This window comes from Lolium rigidum, chromosome 3, assembly GCF_022539505.1.
Source record: "Lolium rigidum isolate FL_2022 chromosome 3, APGP_CSIRO_Lrig_0.1, whole genome shotgun sequence".
NCBI lineage: Eukaryota > Viridiplantae > Streptophyta > Magnoliopsida > Poales > Poaceae > Lolium > Lolium rigidum.
In genome coordinates this window covers 268,890,042-268,911,775 of record NC_061510.1, presented here as the reverse complement: position 1 = coordinate 268,911,775, position 21,734 = coordinate 268,890,042, and the positions used below count along the sequence as shown (strand labels likewise).

General features: G+C 46.0%; 1 protein-coding gene across 1 annotated transcript; it reads left to right on the top strand.

Annotated features, from left to right (window-relative positions):
• Positions 1-229: 229 nt before the first annotated feature.
• On the top strand, positions 230-12,296 carry LOC124703417 (flowering locus K homology domain-like). Its single transcript, XM_047235633.1, has 6 exons — positions 230-718; positions 3,417-3,663; positions 4,481-4,629; positions 4,722-5,000; positions 10,841-11,032; positions 11,895-12,296. Exons 1-6 carry the CDS (start codon positions 236-238, stop codon positions 12,090-12,092), a joined length of 1,548 nt encoding a protein of 515 aa, XP_047091589.1. The 5' UTR covers positions 230-235; the 3' UTR covers positions 12,093-12,296.
• Positions 12,297-21,734: the final 9,438 nt, after the last annotated feature.

The window sequence follows — 21,734 nt, the reverse complement described above, 5'->3', positions numbered from 1 at the left end:
AAATGTTGTTAGAATCACATGTGCACCAGCTGAAGTGTTCGAGGAGCCTGCTTAAGTGTTTAACACTGAGCCTGCTCGCTAGCTACCATTTACGTCTTGCATCACGAGTCCTGGTTATGAAACCGGGCGTGTTCCTGAATCCAGAGGCAGATTTTGACTTCTACATCTTTGTTTAAAGTTCAATGGTGGCTGTTGTTTCTCACAAAATCCTTCTTGCTTTGTGTCACTAGAAAATATGGATCTACCAGAAGAGAGTTTCGTGGGGCAGGACATGGGTGAACTGCCTCCAAATCTCTACGACGAAGAACAGCTCAACCCTTACGACGTGGCGGCGCAGTATAACGAAGAGCCTGGTAACTCGTACAACGAAGAGCCTGGAAACCAATATGATGAAGGACCTGGCAATACATACATTGAGGCGCAAGCAGATTTGCTCAGTGCAGAGCAAGAGAATCAGTACAACGATGAACCAGCGATCCCTTACCAGGAAGAGAATGCATACAATGGGGAAGTGAAGGAACAGGACAACTTGCAGGTGGAGGCTAATGATAAGAGATGGCCAGGTTGGCCAGGAGATAGTGTTTTCCGTATACTGGTCCCTGCCCACAAGGTAGGTGCCATCATTGGCCGCAAAGGGGAGTTTATCAAAAGGATGTGCGAGGAGTCTAAAGCTCGCATAAAAATACTTGATGGCCCACCTGGTGTACCAGAAAGAGCAGTAAGTGTCTATATAATTCTTGATGACAAGTTTGTACTCTGATCAATTCAGCCAGCATGTTTTTTTATTATGACAGTAGTGGGCTCATGCGCAATGTTTTTTTTGTCGATATTATTTTTTCATTTACAATGTGCTAGCAAATCGTTATATTGGTCTATATATACTACTGTTACCAGACTCTTAGCCACTCTGCCCCATTAACCAACATCTGGATGGCTCACTAACCTAGCAGGTTGTATACCTCTTGTAGTCCGTTTGTGCTGACAGTTGCTCGGTGTGCTCAATGCCTGATGACTTCAGTTGCAGGGCAGCTTTGTTGCCTTGTTGCTTATCGCAACTTAAGGCCTTATTCGAACATGGGATGTAGCAAGATTTTTTTTCTTGTTCAACAATGAATTTGCCTTGATCTCCACATTGATTGCATATCTTTTCACATGTAAAAAATATAGGATATTATGATATAGGAACACACTGTTTTGTCGAAGATTCACAAGTGAATCTACATGAACTGTACGATGAGAATAGGTGTCATGGTTTGCAATGCATATAGATATATGTTCTCTAGGCATGCCATTTAATTTCACATTGTGGATATTCTTTTATTTTGTACTTGTAGTGAAATCTTTGCAGTCTGTTTCCTTATGTCAGTGAGTGCTGAGCAGTCGAAAAGCTCTATAATTCGAATGAAATTACTTTAACCAAAGATAACTTAATATCAGTGATCATTTGTTCCTTGCTGATAATTGCCTCATCCCAAGTAATTTTGGACCCAAAACTAAGCTTTTTAATCAAATATTGAATCTAGCTTCAATCAATGAACATGATTAATGTTTTTCTTCTCCAAGATTTTTTATTCATATTAGTACCACTAATGAAATGGGGTATAACTGAAAAAGACTGATAAGATAATTAAGCAAATTATCGTCAATGGTAGCATATAAAGTGTATTTTCTTGGTGGCAGATCACTTCTCTAGAAACTACTTCTGAGAAAAAGAAGACACATCCTAGCTACTTTCTTGCTCATTCTAGAGGCATCGCTTACATGATGTAGTTTTTATGATACTCTACACAATCACTTGACTTATCAAAGATCAGAACTACCACTTTTATATCATTAATTCATTGTTCAGTATGTTGCATTAATGCTGAGACACCTAGTTGGGGCTATCATTGCTTCCTAAAAGCCAGTTGAATATCTTTCTGAAAAGTCAACATAATAAATATATTCAATTTCAGAAATGAAACTCAAAAGTACCTGATGGTAAAGTTTCTCCACGACAAAAAGAGTGGCTCTAAACAAACAAGAACCAACATATAGCCTTCCATCAAAGTCCTAAATTGAATGGCTTTGGTAATGATGACACAAGTGAATGTTTGCAGGTTGTGACTGCAGTGTAAGGACCCAAATCAAACCAGGTCTCCAAAAGGCATGGTTTTGAAAGTTCAGTTTTGTGCTCCTTGGCTGCAAATACGATAAATGTCCTTTGAGTCTTGGATGAAGATTTCTTTCAAGATGCTCCGTATACTATCTGGTAATTCCATGACCTGATTGATTTTTGAACTGAAAGGAGATCACTGGGACAAGATTACCTACCTGACTGGATGGCCAGCATCATTCAAATGAAGACAAACAGTCAAATTTACGTTAAAAGGATAAACGAGTGCAAGTACAGCAGTCTTATACTATAAGTGAACACGCAACATTCAACATACCTTAAAATTAGAGTGCATGATGAATTTGTTGCTATTTTATCACCAGACCAAAGTACAAAAAGCATGCATTTGGGAAAAGGACCATTAGCATCCTTTTTTTTTTGCATGTTTCTGGATTAGCCTACGTATTTTGGTCAATGAAGTGTCATGGTATTTAAATTCTCAACAACTGGGAAGATTATGTTCTCAAGCCATTTGAAAAGATGACAAAGTGTCTATATTCTTTCTTCATAGGGCATTTTTTGCATAGGGTATACATTTGTACAGAAAGCTGGACCATTAAAAATATTAATGAGGAAAACGCCACTCGTTATGAATATGTTATATTTTGTAAAGAAGCATGCTAACCACAACAAGAAATGTCAATCTATTGATCACCCATAATTGCGGAACACGGTTCTACTGTTGACTAGATGTGTAGGACAAACATATCTGTTGAACTTATTGGTGTTCTTACATGTGGATCAATCCCAGTATCCAATACATCTGCTGCTGACTGCTAATGTTTACCATCTTTGATATAACTTAAATAAACCAATTTTCAGTAAGAGATTCATCTGAAAAGTGTTATCTGCAGCATTAAGGGAGAAAATGTACACTGCTCGATAATCCTTATTTTGGGCTCCTCATTTTTACTCTAGCATAAAAAACATATTCTGATTATTTATTTAGTATGTGGAGAGATGATATTAATGAAATATGCTCGTTGGATTTGTACAGAACTTGTATTAGCAATCCTTCATGAGAAAAGTTTGAAAATTAAGGCGATTTGATCAAACAAAACCTAGTTACGATACTCACCAAGTTATATTTTTATTTGGTGTTATGCATATTTACACCCTACTCATCGAGTTCATCGGGGTCTAATTATTTGTTTCTAAATCATTATTGCATAATGGAATTTCATATTGTGCTCTTAAAACAGTTTTCTTTAAGTGTACTAATTTCTAACTCAGTGAACAATGTTGATTTTCCCAATTAAAGGTAATGATTTCAGCAAAGGATGAGCCAGATGAACTGATATCTCCAGCAATGGATGGCTTACTTAGAATTCATAAGCGGTTAACTGATGGTTCAGATGGTGAATCTGGTCAACCTCAACGGAGTGCTAGTAATATAGGACCAACACGATTGCTAGTGCCAGCTTCCCAAGCTGGCAGCCTTATTGGGAAGCAAGGAGCAACCATTAAATCTATACAAGATTCTTCAAAGTCTGTTGTCCGTATTGTTGGTAAGGCTTGTACGTTATTACTAGCGCTGCATTATTTCTTTCTGATATATGGGTATGCTATTTTATTTAGCATCAAGCATATGCCTTGTCTTACGACTTTGTTACATGCTGATCAGAATAAGAGAAAATAGTATGAATATATGGATACTTAGTGTCTTCTCATTGGCCCATACAATATGCATGCCTCATTTGCTCTTTCAATAGTATGAATATTATGTGCCTAGTGCGCACAGCTCCATGCTTGGTCACAAATCGTTCTAGTTTACCAAGGAAACTAGCCTCTTCGGGAATCAACTCTTAACTCCGAAACCATACATTTGACGCCAGCCACCAAATACAATGAATAACTATAGGAGTACTGGGTGCCAAATACCTGGTTTTGTAGTTAGGGCGATTTTCAGACTCAAACAAAAGTTAGGGTTGGGGGTTGAGCATGAGGATCAAGTGAATTAATCTCTTTAAAACAAACCAAGTCTGGTGTTTCAGTTACCTAGTATGATTTGAGAATTTGAACCTTCCTTTTGCTGATAGGCTGTTATAGAACAATTTATTATTACTATATACGAGATTCTGAACTCCCTCATTTTCCAATGTACTCAACTGTTTATTGTTTTAGCACTTGGCATTTTCCTTTCTGTGGAGTTTGGTTGGTTCTCTGAACTGGCATGTTGATATTCACCATTGGCGACTACAAGTCTGCAACAAATCAACTTGAAAACCACATGGGCTAATTTATATATTAGCAGAAGAATCTACTTAGCATCAACATTATTATGCTGTGTGCAATTTTTAATTTACTGTTACAATGTCTTCTCAGAAAATGTGCCCCCTGTTGCATTAAATGATGATAGAGTTGTGGAGATACAAGGTGAGCCTCTTGGTGTTCACAAAGCAGTGGAACTGATAGCAAGTCACTTGAGAAAATTTCTTGTTGACCACAGTGTTCTCCCACTATTTGAACAGCAAGTAAGCTAGATTTCGTTTTGGCAACCTGTCTTCCTACCAGTAATAAGTTTCCTGTGCACATCATTTACGACTATAATTTTCCATGTTTACAGATGAAAATGCATAGTGTGCAGAGAGAGCAGCCAATGCCTGCCCCGCAGCATTGGGCCCCTCCTCAACCCTGGGCCCCTCCTCCAAACCTTCCTTCTGGTGGTCCAGGTTATGGTGGAAATCCACAGTTCATGCCTCCAAGGCAGCAAGACAATTTTTACCTGCCTCCAGCTATGCCGCCTATGGAAAAGCAACCGCACTTTGGCATTTCTGCATATGGACGCGAGCCAGCACCAAGTGGCGCTTCAGGCAATCAACCGCCACCGCATGTGGCTTCTCAGGTTAGTTAGAGCATCTCCAATAGATGATGTAAAATAGGGCACCCGCAACAGGTGTCCTATAATTTTTACATCACAAAAATGTGGTTTTACATCACCAACTCAGTTTTGGGTTTTCAGGATGATGTAAAATAGGGCAGCTGTGCTGAGTAGATGATTTAAAATAGGGCACCACTGCCGCACACTGCACCTCATTTTGCACCTAATTTGCACACGTATATGAAACACTTGATATGAAAATTGATCTCAGATAAATCTAAATAAATAAAACACAAATAGTACATCACAGCACAAATAGTTCACCAAATAATTCACCAAAGTACCACACGTATCAAGACACAAACAACATGACAGAGATAGAACTAGTTGTTTTGTTTGCCATTCCACTTCCACCACTCTTCCATGAGATCGGTTTGAAGCTTGTCGTGCACATCTGAATCACGAATGTGATGGTAGGCTTCAAGGAAGCGCTCAATGAGGTCTCAGCCTCGGTGCAGCCAAACCTGTTGGCACATCAAGTTGTTGATGCCGTAGACCTCATCTTTCCTGCATTCATTCTCAATGATCATGTTATGCATGATCACGCATGCCATCATGATGTACCAAAGGTCCTCTTGATACCAAAACCGTCCCGGCCCTCTCACAATTGCAAATTGGGCTTGCAAAATCTCAAAGGCTCGCTCCACATCTTTCCTCACTGCCGCTTGAGCACTATGGAATTGGACTTCTTTCTTACCGTCGGGGTTTTGCATTGGCTTCAGAAATGTCGCCCACTTCATATAGATGCCATCCGCAAGGTAGTAACTCGTGGTGTTATGTGGCTGCTAGGGTTTGGGAGGGAGAGAGAGGGCTGCGAGGGCGCGAGAAGGCCGGCCGGGGGCTTTGCCCACGGCCGGTGGCAAGAGGGAAGGGATTTCCTTCTTAATTCTTGCTTGATTAGATTGATACATCTCCTCTCCTTATATAGAGAGGTTTACTTGACTCCCAAGCAAGGCTTACTTGACCCCTAAGCAAACCATAAGACTAACGGGCCCGGGCCCATGACGTACTCTAACACTACACCCCACTGGACACGCAGCTCGTCCTCGAGCTGCAACCTAAACAAACCATGACTCGACGCAACACAAACCTAAAACCTAAAAACGAGCCTTTTACATCTCGGCTTGTTTTATTACTCTCAACTCTGAAATGGACCGGGACGCTTTATTGTTGACCCCCGAACATAAAGTGGACACCGTCCGCTCGTCGGACGTGCACCTGCCACCTGGATCCCATGGAAACCAGCGGGACAAAAGGAGCCCGCGCGGCGGCCGGCGGCGGAATGCAGTGGTGCTACGCGGTGCGCTCCTGTCGGTGACACCATGCCTTCTCCCTGCCGAATGACTGTCGATGGCGCAGACTTTGAGGTCGCTTCCCACGGGAAACACAACATGTCCGCCGCCCGTGGGGGAAACCGTACGCCCAAGATCCCCGACGCAGCGGACGAGATCGAGGTCCGTTGCGCAATGAAACGCAACTTGAAGGAGCTGCAGCTGCAGATCACGCATCTCCCGCACACGCCGACGCACAAGGAGGCCGCGCGCAGTAGCTTGCAGCCTCACCGCCGCCGACACGTGGCGGATAGCGATCCAAGCCGGATGCGGTGACGGCGGGAAACAGACCTGGTGGAAGGGCATCCCGGGCGGTGTCGATGTAGAGCCCGGGGCCAAGGTCGCTCCCACACCGCCGAAAGGCAGGGACGGCGTCGGTGGCGGCAGCGAGCCGGCCGGCTGCGGTGTTGGTGGCGACGGCAGCAGCTGCTGCTGTTGCGGTTGCCCACCGAACGACAGGGACGGCGTCGGTGAGGACAGCAGCTCGCAACGGTGGCGTTGGTGGCGGCGGCAACTCGCCGCCGTTGTCGTAGCATCCCGGTGGGGAAGAAGGCGGCCGGCCGTTGGAGAAGAGGGACCCCGGCGCCGAGGTATGGCCCGACCCGGAGATGATGGACAGCGCGGCGGGGACCGCAGCGGCCCGACGTCGGGTGGCGGCGACGACAGCGGCAGCGCCGGGCTGCCACGGCAGCCAGCGGCTGCCGGCGGCGGCGGCCCGTAGGGATCGGCCGAGGAGAGGCGGATCTCCCGGACGCAGTGGTGAGATCGCGGAGGGCTGCGGTGATCTCCGCCGGGGAGAGAACGGTGGGGACATCGGAGTGCGGCGGCGGTGGGTGGGAAGAACTCGGTGGAGGACTGGACATGATCGAACCCGGGAAAGCTGATACCAAATGTTATGTGGCTGCTAGGGTTTGGGAGGGAGAGAGAGGGCTGCGAGGGCGCGAGAAGGCCGGCCGGGGGCTTTGCCCACGGCCGGTGGCAAGAGGGAAGGGATTTCCTTCTTAATTCTTGCTTGATTAGATTGATACATCTCCTCTCCTTATATAGAGAGGTTTACTTGACTCCCAAGCAAGGCTTACTTGACCCCTAAGCAAACCATAAGACTAACAGGCCCAGGCCCATGACGTACTCTAACACGTGGTGTACTTGCGGCCATTTACGTCAAACTCCACCGTTGGCGACTCACCATTTGCTAGCTTGGCAAAGAGAGGTGAAAGTTCAAGAACATTGATGTCATTGCAAGAACCGGGCATCCCAAAGAATGCATGCCAAATCCAAGTGTCCTGATCTGATCGGCCACAGCCTCAAGAATGATGGTGGAATCCTTCTTGTGTCCCCTAAACTGTCCATGCCATTACGTGGTACAGCTTCTTTCACCTCCAATGTATACAATCAATGGAGGCGAGCAATCCTGGAAACCCACGGGCTGTGTTCTGCTCCAACAACCAAGCCGTGTCTTGAGCATTGGGTGCTCTCACCCATTGCCAAGCGGTCACCGACAACATTTGCAGGAATTCGATATGCCATGATGCGCAATGCCTCGGTTACCTTTTGGTAGGTGCTATTTCGAAGCACTCCGGCATAACTCCTCTGCTCGAAGAAGTGGTCATGGAGCTTCAAACATTCTGCAATCTGCTTGAACATATCAATAGACATCCGGAACTGGCGGAGAAAGTATGTGGATACACCGGATGGTCAACAAAATAGTTGAGCATGAGCTTGGTGTCCTCATCGATTCTCCAGCTTCGAATGTACTTGTTAGAGTACGTAATGGGCTTGGGCTGGCGCTATAGCCCATTAGTATTATGGTTAATTAGAGATAAGGGTAGCTTGCTTAGGGGTCAAGTAAACCTCTCTATATAAGGAGAGGAGACGTACCAATCTAATCAAGCAAGAATTAAGAAGAAAATCCCTTCCCTCTTGCCACCGGCCGTGGGCAAGGCCCCTGGCCGACCTTCTCGCGCCATCCCTCTAGCAACACCATAACAATTTGGTATCAGCTTTCCCGGGTTCGATCATGTCCAGCCCTCCACCGAGTTCTTCCCACCCGTCGCCGTCGCATTCCGACGTCCCGACCGTTCTCTCCCCGGCGGAGATCACCGCAGCCCTCCGCGATCTCGCCACCGCGGTCCAGGAGATCCACCTCTACTTGGCCGGCCCCTATGGGCCGCCGCCGGCCGCGCCACCAGCCGCCACCACCGGGCCGCTGCTCCTACCGTGGCAGCCGCCGCATCTGGCGGTCTCCGCCGCGGTCGCCACCACCACCCTGCCCTGGTTGCCGTGGCCGTCCCAGCCCCTCGCGGCCCCCGTCGCGGCCGTGGCCTCGCAGCAGCCGGCGCCGCCGCCGCCGCCCTGGTTCCCGTGGCCGTCCCAGCCCCTCGCGGCCCCGTCGCGGAGCCGGCCGCCTTCTTCCCCGGCACGGAGACGCAAGCAACAGCAGCTGCCGCCGCCACCAACGCCGCCGATGCAGCTGCTGTCCTCACCGACGCTGTCCCTGCCGTCGCCACCAACACCGCAGCAGCGGCTGCTGCCACCACCGACGCCGTCCCTGCCTTTCGGCGGTGTGGGAGCGACCTTGGCCCCGGGCTCTACATCGACACCGCCCGGGATGCCCTTCCACCAGGTCCGTTTCCATCCGTCGCCGTCACCGCTTCTGGCGGATCGCTATCCGCCACGTGTCGGCGGCGGTGAGGCTGCGCAGCTGCTGCGCGCGGCCTCCTAGTGCGTCGGCGTGTGCGGGAGATGCGTGATCTGCAGCTGCACTGCTGCAGCTCCTCCAAGTTGCGCTTCGTTGCGCAACGGACCTCGATCTCGTCCGCTGCGTCGGGGATCTTGGGCGTGCGGTTTCCCCACGGGCGGTGGACATGCTGTTTTTCCCGCGGGCAGCGACCTCACAGTTTGCGCCATCGAAAGTCATCCGGCGGGGAGAAGGCATGGTGTCACCGACAGGAGCGCACCGCGTAGCACCACTGCATTCCGCCGCTGGCCGCCGCGCGGGCTCCTTTTGTCTCGCTGGTTTCCATGGGATCCAGGTGGCTGTACAGGTGCACGCCCAACGGGCGGATGGTGTCCACTTTATGTTCAGGGGTCAACAATAAAGCGTCCCAGTCCATTTCAGGTTGAGAGTAATAAAACAAGCCGAGATGTAAAAGGCTCATTTTTAGGTGTTAGGTTTGTGTTGCGTCGATTCATGGTTTGTTTAGGTTGCAGCTCGAGGACGAGCTGCATGTCCAGGTGGGGTGTAGTGTTAGAGTACGTAATGGACTTGGGCTGGCGCTATAGCCCATTAGTATTAGGGTTAATTAGAGATAAGGGTAGCTTGCTTAGGGGTCAAGTAACCTCTCTATATAAGGAGAGGAGACGTATCAATCTAATCAAGCAAGAAATAAGAAGGAAATCCCTTCCCTCTTGCCACCGGCCGTGGGCAAGGCCCCCGGCCGACCTTCTCGCGCCATCCCTCTAGCAACACCATAACAGTACTCATGGCCCAAACGGAACCACCGTGGTTCGGCCTCTTGTTCTTGTGCATCAACATCATAGCAATGTCCTCCTCTTCGTTCATATCAAGCTCCTCATCGGACTCCAAATACTCGCAAAACCATCTACAATTAAAATCACTTACATTGGTGTCGCAAACTACTTCTGCCTTGCATCAGCAATCAAAGTAGATAAAAAATCGAGTTTTACCTTTTATCAAACACCTTGTCGGTGGCTGCTGGTTGTGGCTGGCGTGGCGGAGCTTGGTCGAGTTGTCAGTGACGGAGGCAGATGTCAGCTTCTCCTAGCTTGGCGGAGAGCGGAGGGGGGCCGCGGTCGACCGACAAGATGGTGGAAGATCCGCCGCCCAAAGCAGCTCGGCGGACAGCGAGCGGGCACGGGTAGGATGGGTGTAAGGGTGGTGAAGCGGCAGAGAGGACTGACGGAAGGGGCGGAGGTGTGGCAGAGCTCATCGGCGTCGATTGAGGTCAGAGCCGTTATTCTTATGGGAGCTGTGGCGGCCATGGTCATCGTACGTGGCGGAGAGGACTGGCGGAAGGGTGGCCCAGCCCAAGCGGTAGAGGGGACTGGCGGGAAGGGGTGGCAGAGAGAACCGTCGGGAAGGGGTGGAGGTGCAGAGGAGCTCGTTGGCGTCGATTGAGTTCGTGGTGGTTAATTTGTCGCCAGAGGCTGGTCGGGGGTAGGTGGAGGGCGAGCAGGTGATGCAAATTTGTTTTACATCACCCCTGTGGCGATGCAAATATACATCACATGTGCCAAAATTTAGGGCTGCCCTAAAATATTTTACATCATCAATCTGTTTTGCATCACCTGCTGGAGAGGTTTTTTGGGGCTCTTTACATCGCCTCCCCTATTATACATACATCATCTATTGGAGATGCTCCTATGTTGCATGCCCATGCTTGACCTTAAGACCTTAAGACGACGGGTGCTTCTGAATTGCTGTCTGCTGATTTCTTGTGTATTCTTCAACAGGCACATCACATGCAAATTCCTCTCTCATATGCTGATGCTGTGATTGGGGCTGCTGGTGCTAGTATAAGCTATATCCGTAGGCACAGTGGTGCAGCAGTAACTATTCAAGAGAGCAGAGGTGCACCAGGAGAGATGACTGTGGAGATAATCGGGAGTGCATCCCAAGTTCAAACTGCCCAGCAACTGATCCAGGTATGTTTTTTACTGTATCTTCTAACTGGAGCCATATCCTCTAACTTACACAAGGAAAGTGAGAGAAGCTACAATACCCTAGGAACTGGCTCCTCTACCGTATTCCCTTCTAACCTGTTGCGTGCTTGCATGACTATCCTCCCAAGTTATTCATGATTGATGCACAATGCATTTCATTTTGATATTTCTGCCTTTTTAAATTTCAGATTCAGTTTTAGAGGTAATACAACTGGAACACAATACATGTTTGTACTTTTGCATCATAAAGCTCACTGTTGGCCGACTAATTAGTTTCATTGGTAAACCATGCTGTCTATGATATGGGGTAGATGCAACAGTGATTAGTTTGTGCAAGTACATGATTAGGAGAAGCTGATGGAGTTTTAGGGGAACACCGCACTTGGTGAAGTACTATGCTTATTGCTAATTTACCACGACAAGTTTTGGATGCTGATAAAATTTGAAAAACAAACTATGGACACTCGATAGAAGTTTTAGACGATGATGTAGAAGAAGAAACCATTTGCAGTGTTTTGTAAGCGCCAATAAGATTGAGAGATGGGGCATAGTGTGTCATCAAAAGACAGAAACTTTGTTAAGTAGCATATCTCTCTTTTCTGCTTCTCATTCCACTGTGAAAATGCGTCTTTTGCTTACGTGTATCAACAAAACATCGTCCTCCGTCTAGCCAAATTAAGCCTCGTTGCAACGGGTAGCTTGATGGAAGGATCGGTAAAAATGGAGGGACACACATTCAAATTGTTGTTGCTATTTGTGTGTATGTCGGAGCCATATTTGGATGGATTAAACATGGTTCGGGACTACCTTTAAGTTGACATATTGCTATGGCCACTGCTTGCAGAATTTCATGGCGGAAGCTGCTCCACAAAGCCGGCCGCCGGCTTCTAACCCTCCTGCTCCGCCAGTTGATCCGAGTTACACCTCTTACCTGCCACCATATGGGGCAACCTATGGATCAACTCCCACAGGTGCAGGGCCTGCTCCTCACAATGGCGGGAGCTACGGGGGCGGCTCCTACCATCCCAACTATGGATACTAGTAGCAGCAAATGAAGTGAAGGATTTGTTGTCTCTATTGTGATTGTTAAGAATTTTATTGCCCAATAAGTACATTCATGGATTCCTGCCAGTGTCTGAACTGTACAAAATTAGTCGTGTGTGGTGTGTGGTCAGTCATTGACTTTGGTAGTTTATTTACCACCGTGAAACATGTGGTCTAGCTGAGCTTAATCATTGCATACTCTGTACTCCTTCGTCGTTCAATACAGGCATACATGTATGTGAATGTTGATGCTTAGTTATCTCGGCTGTTCAAATGGTAGAAAACTCAATTTACTTGCTGAGTTGAGTTGCAACAAATCAATCCAAAAGCTCAAGGACTGAACTACCTAGGTATCGTTTTCAGAATAGCGATAGCTGGTGCTGAAAATGTATCAGCTCTGCAACTTCAAAATGCCTGGGTGTCCAGATTATTTTTATTTAACAAAAAAACAGAAAGACAAGAAGAAAACATTGGGCTTTGAAGAGCTCCCTCATAGGACTAGGCGAATTACAAATTTATACGGAGTACATTTTAAGTCAAGTCTATGGCAGAGGGCTTAAAAACGTAATACAAAATTGAGTCAGGATCAAGCCATCGAATTGCGTTTGCTGAAATTGTGTTAATTATTATGACGGCGTTGATTCCAGGCACAAAGTCGTACGTAGTACACGTTTGTCATCGCTTGCCCGTCTCCTGTTTGGCCGGCAGGAAACAGAAGTTATCCTGGACATGTACGGCGCCACGGGGACAAACAAAGGTTAGAAGCGTCGCCGCAATTTTGGAGTGTCCTGCCAAGTCAATTTGTCAAGCTTTTGTTGGGTTTCATTTCATTCCTTTCGGCCGTTTCCTAATTCCCGCGTGAGCAAGACTATGGTTGCTGGTTGTCAGATCATTCATCATCCAGTCACTCATCTGGTGCGTTTTGATCTACCAAAGTACATCTATAAGTACACGGGAAATGCATGTGAATTGCCTAGCTAAGCTCGCTTCACCCCATAATCACGAGGTAGCAAGATGGTCAGGCTTAGGATGGCGGCAACAGTCATTGTCCTGGTGGCCGTCGCGGCGTCGTCGGCGGCGCTGCCCGTTGCTGCCGGGAGGGCGGCCCGGTCGCGTGATCGGCATCCGGTCATGCGCACGACGTCGTCGACGGCAATTTCAGAATCCAAGCCGACCAACCCTGCAGCAGCCACGGCGGGCAAGCCCGGTGCCTCGGGGTGCTCGCACGATCCCAACAACGGCGGCGGCCACTGCCCGCCGCACCACGCCACCGGGAGCAGTAATTCAAATCGGACGGATGCGATTAACCGACGGCCAGGCGAGGTCGTCCCATGTGTGGGCAAGTTTTTTAATTTAAACTCAGAGCTAAATACATGGCTAGAGAATGGAAATATAAAATGTTGCTTCTGAGAAATCAGTTGAACATTTGTTTATTTCATGTCTTTTGCTAGACTTGTGTGGCGACTAGTGTTTGCTGCATACAATATTCCACCTCCATCAAATATCATAAATATATTTGAGAATTGGCTTCGTGGAGCGGATAAAAGAGATAAAGTTAGGATTCATATTGGTGTTTCGGTTTTATGTTGGTCCATGAAATTGCAGGAATGATATTGTTTTTAACAAAAAAGATTCTACTAATTTTTTGCAGGTTATCCACACTATGGTTTCCACTGGATCCAGCTTTGGCGCTTCTTACTCTCGGAGGACCAGCGGGAGTGCATGGTTTCTGGATGCAATCGCCTTCAAATGGTTGCCCAGGATATTTTCTACCAGGCTACTTGGCGGCCTATTAAGAAATTGGAAGATGCTTAGGGCCTGTTTGTTTGGGCTTTTTTTGGCTTTCAACTAAAATAAGTAGATGAAATGAACTAAAGAGGGTGCTTTGGCTGCAGGCTTTTCCAAAGCCACCGAGCGAAATACACAGGGAAGAGAAAGCACCTCAGGAGGTGCTTTTCCTGGCTTCCCGCTCACTTAAGACTGGACCGGTATATCCTTTTGGCCCTCTTATCCATGGTATTTACAAAGGAATGCCACTGAGCGTCGTCCGGACCGAAACGACACGCGCCACTCCAGCAATCCGGACATGGACCGTTGCTTCCCCCATACAATTAATAACAAATAATCACTATAGCTAATTATTACACTGGCCCACTGCATGTAGCCTCTATTAGCTCTTGATTAACGCACACTGCATGAGCGAGACAAAAGAATCTGCCACGGAAATTTATAAGTAAATTTTGGCATGCATGCCACATAAAGATAGAATATAAACGTTCCAAAATATTTTTTCTTTGCACTTTGATCATACGAATACCTAATCCCTTCAGCCTTAAATATTTGTGGCACCTTTAGACAAAATATAGATAAAAATATCCCAATTTCTAATTATTGCCTGGGCACGCTCTAGTCTTACAGGATGCTCCCCTCTCATAGTCGTCGGATCGTGATCGAGTGGCTCAGACGAAGCAGTGCAAGCGAGGAAAAAAAGACGACTACCTCTTCCCCGTTCCCCTGTTCAAAGTCAACTTCGTCCTCAACCCTTCTTCTCTTCATCCGCGCCCACTTCCTCTCAACCCCTCGTCAATCCCCCACTAGATTGGCCTCATCGGCGGCGAGCGGACCGCCGTGAAGCTGTGGGGCGTTCCTCCTGGTGAGTGGGAGCCCTGTAACAACCTCGCCGTCGCAGACGCATGGATCGACGCGTCCGACGCGGGCCATGTAATTCGACGCATTCGAGTTGGGCTGGATGAGCTTGGACGCATCGGCGAGAGGGCATCGGCGGCGTGGTGTTGCGTCCAGATGGCGGCGTACTTCTGTCGCTTTTTTGGAGATGGTGAGTGCTTCAATCATGAGCTTTTCCCCATCCGGTTTTTGCTTTTCTGTGTTGGTAATTTAGGGTCGATGCCCGTTTGATTTTAGTTGCTAAGGGATTGATTCGCGTTTGATTCTAGTTGCGGAGACACATCCCCGGCTAAACTAGTGTTGTAGAAGGTTTACTCGCAGCAGTTCGTGGCTCTACATCGTTGCCATTCTCTATGGATGAGCTAGTGGTGGTCAACACTATAGGATGTATATTTACGAGCGCAGGTAGTCATGAAGGTTCAGTTTTTAATGGTGTGTGTCTCTGTTGTAGCATGTAGTATTTTTTTTGCCGGTTGGATGCTGGCAGATGTTCCCGGTTCAGCAGCTTGAACCTCTCCTTTTTACCTGACCAACTTGGGCATTAGATGGAAGTGTTCAGCAATTCGTGGAAAATCTGAAATTTGTAGAGGTGGATGTATTTTTTTTCTTCTTTTTCTACATCTAGGATCTTGATTAGTAGGTTTCCCCAAAGATGATTTTGGATGTAACAAATAGTAGCTTCCTCCAGATCTGGCTGTAACAAATAGTAGGTTTTCCCAAAGAATGATACCGGGTATCTGTCCTTGGGGTGTTTAATCTCCTGATGTCATTAACAGAAGCCAGTTGTCATGTACTTCTCCAAAGTAAAACTGTGAGCATACTTGCATCAATCGCATTCAGCTACTTGAAAGAATCAAACGAAAAGCAGAGTAAGGTCATCTAGACATATAGGTGGGTGCAACATATCATCTTGTATTTAACAGTAGGATGATTAGGATTGTATTTACACATCCAATGCTCACGATGATATGATTTGAGGATGGTAGTGATATAATAATATGTACATATGGTGTGGTGAACTAGGAACACTGCAATTATATGTGCATATGATGTGGCCGCACTCCATTATCATTATTATTTTTGAAGCTTCCAATTCTGTCCTCTATGAAACTCTACTGCATTTTCCTGCCCTTCTCCGTTGATTCTTCTCACTGGTGAGAAATTCCGCATGGGCTGTGTTGCGTTGCAGGGTCACCTTCTCGAGGATCAACAAGAGGAAATCAACGGAGGACTTATCTGGCGTGCCATACAACATGACGCTGCTCAACTGCCTCCTATCGTCATGGTAACTAGCCAGCTCCCGATACTTGAGCTTCACAGTCTTGCACTCTACTAGCACTAGAACTACTTGCAGCAACACAGGATTTGCTTGACTGGTTCTTCGTCCATGCCATTCATGTTTGTTCTTAACTACCACGTTGAGTCTTGTTTGATACTAGTTTGCTGAGGGACAGTTTGGTCATAGTCTCATAGATGTGTTAATCCCTTGAAATTTAACTTGGCTGTACTAGTTCCCTGATAATGTATTATTCATGTTAAGTTAGTACTAATTTTCAGAAATCGAGCAAGTTAAACGTCTTGCTCTCTTAATGATATATTTAGTGCACCTGATGAACCAAGTAGGTCCACTGTTTCAGACTAATGTATTTGAAGCAATCTGCTCCTTGCAACTATAGTAGTTTTCGTCAAAGGGTTGTATTGTAGCCAGTGTAGTGCTATTTCATCTAGTTTTAACTTGGTCATTTATGTTCTTAATAACATTTGCATTCCTGTAAGTCTTTAGAGATATGCTTATCTCGTTTCCTTGCCCAGTTAATCTTCTTTATATATTTGAGCTGGCTTCGTATGCCTTACACTATACTTTTCATGCCTTGCTCCTTTTTATGTACTGCCATGAGTTGTCTGGCATAGAAGAGCTTGCTGGCCTAGCACTTGCTGGTCTTTGCCTTATGTGTTCTCTAGTTATGCTCCCCATCTTGTTTCGTGTCTAAAAAAATTCTCCTGTGTACTATTTGAGATAATTTTATAGAGCTATTGCCAGATAGTATTTTCAGTATTGTAGCAAGTGGCACTAAACAACGGATCGTGGAGCTTTAAAATACGAATGTTCTTACACAGCTATAACACTTGTTTTGTGTGTTTTGGGCATGGTTCAGGTGCTTTTGATCAATTCCTTATTATAACCTATGAGTCTTATCTCTCAACCTACAACTGACTGCAAGTGTCCTGTAGGTGTGTTGCACATATTACAATATAGGAAGCTAATAGAGGAGGAAAGAAGCGATTTGATTACCAAGCAGCATGGTCCTTTGGGTTGTGGTAAGCTATTCTCGCATCTTGAATTTATATTTATAAAGTTAATGTTGCATAGTTTTTGATTGGTGATATTTGTTTTGGGTAATTTGTCTGATGATCCATGATGAACTGAACTTAGTTGTATTTGATTCTTGCATGTAGTTTTAGCAGTACTAGAGCTATTTTTGTATTTTGTTACACCCATGGGCTGTACAACAACTGTATAGGATGTAATTCTCCCAACTAGCATTTAATTGTTCACATAGATCTGATGCAGCAATAACATGTTTTTTTTGATGTATTTTTAGTTGTGCTCGAGCTATTTTTGTACATCGGTAGACCATAGCCTATATGATTATGATTTTTTATACGATATTAGATTCTGAATGTTTAAATCGGCATGGTCTGATGCATGGTTTGAACTGTTGGATGTAGTATTAGAGCATTAGTTACTTTTTTTTGACAATATTAGAGCATTAGTTACATGTATGATCTACATGATCTTTTGTACTCCCTCCGTCCCGAATTAGGCGTCGGAGTATAATGTTAGACGTGTGTTTGTTACATGCACGAGTTTTTCTTTTGTACATGATCATGTGTGCACGATGTATTTTCTTCCCATGGGTTGAACCATTCAGCGGGTATTGTTACATTTAGTTTTTAGCTTTAAACTGCAATGGTTGCACAGCCATAATGTAGTTATTCATATACCGCCATGCATTTTTCCCATGTAATGCATTTGCTAGTATTTTTTCACGCAAGCAATCTAGATATGGTTTTGCAATTATTGACTGCCATGTGCTTTTTTCCAATATATGTAATTTCATTGTCAAACGTAATGATTTATTACATCCGTTTTTTTTTTCATTTTCTTTCTCAATCTCTTATTTTCCTCAGACACGAGATCCAACGTATTTTCTTTCCCTGCAGTTTCTTCAATGTAAGATCGACACAAGGATGTAAGAACAATGATATTTTACATCGTCTACCAGGGGCGGAGCGGCAAGAGGCCTAGAGAAGCATTGCTTTTGTCGATGACCTAGAACAAAAATTTCATCTATTGGGAGTGAAAAGCAGGCGATAGTATTACACGAAGGACTATGATGCGTACCTGTGTTTTTTTGGCTTTTGCCAACCCATGTACATTGATTACACTATTTTTCTGTGATGAACTAGCAACGGACCTGCCGTTGCATTTTTTTCACCTCACAACAAAGCTGTTGTCTGGGCCGGCTTGTGGAAACAATAAAGAATAGAACACGGAAGACTAGGGGACCACAACTTTCCTTGTTTGGTAAGGCGCGAGAATAGACATCATTTTCTTTCTAATTTGGGGAGGGGCACCGTGGAAGACTACCCAGTGCCTGGGCACTGTAGCCACGTCCTAAAAATATGCTTAGATTTATTAAACCCGCGTAAGTATTTTGATTCAAAGAAAGTATTACAAATAAATTTTAAAAAATTGTATGTTCCCATGGCCATGAAGGGTATTTCGGACAATTCATCTATTCATAACCAGACAGCCAGCTAAGTTGCCAAACAGTGAAACTCAGAACAGCAGATTTCCCTGCACAGCGGCTTTTCCTGCACAGCCAGCCAGCCACAGCCCAAACAAACAGGCCCTTAGACTGCTTAGCATGCTTCTTATTTTTAGATGGTTGATTTTTGTAGCGACCCTCGTTGATCCATGAAATGTAATTTTTGAACATTTAATGTCTTAATAAAGGGCTGTGTGCATCAACCGATGCAGAGGCCGGTGATATACCCATTTCGAAAAAAATACACGGCTAGTTTCAAAAGTTGTTAGCTACGTGCACTTTAGACTACTCATAGTGGGAGTAACTTAGGTGGTAACATTACACATCTCAAGACATTTTGGTGACATGTCATGCTATTAAATGAAGAAAAAAATGAGGTGGTAACTAGCTATGTTACCATAACATCACTCTTTTCATACAACATAATAAATATAAGTTGACACTACACATATGTTACTCTCCACTATGAAGGTAGTAACATAGATTAGTAACATGTGCATGTTACTACTCTATGTTACTCTCCACTATTACTAGTCTTAGTCCTAACTCTACCACACCGCACTGGGGTATCAGCTGTCGTCAGCTCGAGACTCCATCCACAACAACCCACCCTTTTTCGCGCAGCGGGTTGCTGATGGGCCCAACCTTGGGGCATGAGGGTGGTGGCGCTTTATACTTCGACGGTGTGGTGGTTCGTGGCGGCATTGGCCGGTCTGCCAATTGGCGGGTGGGCAGCCGCGGAGGCACGTCTAGGCTGCCATGGGCCCGTTGGGGCCCAGAGGATCGTGATGGCGTGCTGGTCCGCTTGCCGACCTACGAGTGTGGTGATCTGCTGCGTAGCCCTTTCCATGTGGGCACCGGGGATGCGGTCCCAGGCATGCCGGCGGCGGCGTTCTATTGTCGGAGGTGGCCGGCCGGGTTGGGCTTGGCGTGGGGGATCTTGGGATCCCACAGCTAGGTCCGGCGTGTTTTCGGTGGATGGTGGAGGAGAAGACGCGGTGGTGGCACGTTGGGCGTGTGCGGAGCGACGCGATCTGAGGCCTTCCTGCCATGGCACGACAAAGGGTCGTCTGATCCAGCTGGGATGACGGGTTGTTGCAGAAACTGCATGCATGGCTAGACGGGCTTCTATCCGAAGTGGTGGCGTGGACCCTTTTGGGTGTGACGCTGGTCAACAAGGACGGCGACAGTCTCGTCATCTTTGCCTCTGTTGCAGATTGGTGATGTGGGGGCTACTAGCTCGCTTGAATAAAGATGGCGGTCCTAGGGTTCATCTCGTGCCAAGACGAAGATATGCATGATGCTTGTCTTCATTGATCTGGCCGAAGTGTCGAGTTCCGGAAGGCTCCGCCGGCAAACTCCCTTAGACGCCTTATGCATGGAGATTGCTAGATCGGATGGAATTCGTTCTTGCACACCCATATTTTTTTCCTGGCCCTTTGGTTTAGGACGGAGTGGCGTGAAGCTCTTTAGTTTGTTGCCTTTGTGGGACATGTCCTTGGTTCCATGGTGAAGCTAGTCACGGAGAATGGCATGGAAGCCGAGTTCTGAGGATGAGTAATGGTGGTTCAAGTACTGGTGGCGATGAGAGATTGGCTTTGGTGATTTGTGACTTGGAGCAGCAGCAATGGCAAGTGGGGGCGAAAGCACAAGAGAAGTTCAGAGTCTAAACTCGCAGGCTGAAAATTCAAGGTCTGGCCTTAATTGGTTTTGCCTCGCAATGGCCTTGCTGAAGGCATTGTTTTGTGAGCGCGGCCTTTTTCCAGGGTGAAAACCTATGATATATGGTCAGGTCGACGACGGTGCTTGTGCACTGTTTCCTTCTTGCAGACATTGCTTTTGGAGAAGATGGATTTCTCGTGTTGTTTTAGTGGTGTTTGGTTCGCTGCTACAAGAAATAGATCACTGTAGCGGGACTTTTCTTTTATGTAATTCTTCTCCCTTTTTTGGGTGTGTGCATCCGTATTATGACTAAGGCACTAGGCTGGATGTAATTGATATCTTCTTAATATTAATATATACTCGTTGTCAAAAAAAATGTGCACTATAGTCCCACTAGTTGTAACTTGGGTGGAGTATCCTCAATAGGTGTTGCTATGATCAAAGGTAGTCCCACACAATCCGAAAAGGAGTTCGCAATACGAAGTCCCCTCCCCTACCCCCCTCCCCACACACATGCTTGCTGGCGTGTAGTCGACACGTCCGTTGGGAACCCCAAGAGGAAGGTGTGATGCGCACAGCAGTAAGTTTTCCCTCAGTAAGAAACCAAGGTTATCGAACCAGTAGGAGCCAAGAAGCACGTGAAGGTTGTTGGTGGAGGAATGTAGTGCGGCGCAACACCAGTGAAACCGGCGCCAACGTGGAACCTGCACAACACAATCAAAGTACTTTGCCCCAACGTAACAGTGAGGTTGTCAATCTCACCGGCTTGCTGAAAACAAAGGATTAAGCGTATCGAGTGGAAGATGGTGTTTGTTTGCAAAGAACAAGTAAGAACAATAATTGCGTAGAATGTATTCAGATGTAAAAGAATGGACCGGGGTCCACAGTTCACTAGTGGTGTCTCTCCAATAAGATAACTAGCATGCCGGGTGAACAAATTACAGAGTGGGCAATTGACAAATCAAGATTCAATACATATCAACGATGATTACTATGTGATTTAATCAGGGCATTACGACAAAGTACATAGACCGCTATCCAACGATGCATCTATGCCTAAATAATCCACCTTCGGGTTATCATCCGAACCCCTCCAGCATTAAGTTGTAAACAATGGATAATTGCATTAAGTATGGTGTGTAATGTAATCAACACAAATATCCTTAGACAAAGCATCAATGTTTTATCCCTAGTAAGCAACAACGACATCCACAACCTTAGAACCTATCGTCACGATCCTGCATTCAATGGAGGCATGAACCCACTATCGAGCATAATTACTCCCTCTTGGAGTTACAAGTATCAACTTGGCCAGAGCCTCTACTAGCAACGGAGAGCATGCAAGAACATAAACAACACATATATGATAGATTGATAATCAACTTAACATAGTATTCTAGATTCATCGGATCCCACCAAACACAACATGTAGCATTACAAATAGATGATCTTGATCATGT

What these genes read in the sequence shown, in the direction of transcription:
- LOC124703417 (XM_047235633.1), top strand. Translation starts at nt 236, where the DNA reads ATGGATCTACCAGAAGAGAGTTTCGTGGGGCAGGACATGGGTGAACTG. An exon ending in CTGGTGTACCAGAAAGAGCA is followed by an intron (nt 719 to 3,416) that starts GTAAGTGTCTAT and finishes TCCCAATTAAAG; the next exon opens with GTAATGATTTCAGCAAAGGA. An exon ending in TCCCACTATTTGAACAGCAA is followed by an intron (nt 4,630 to 4,721) that starts GTAAGCTAGATT and finishes CCATGTTTACAG; the next exon opens with ATGAAAATGCATAGTGTGCA.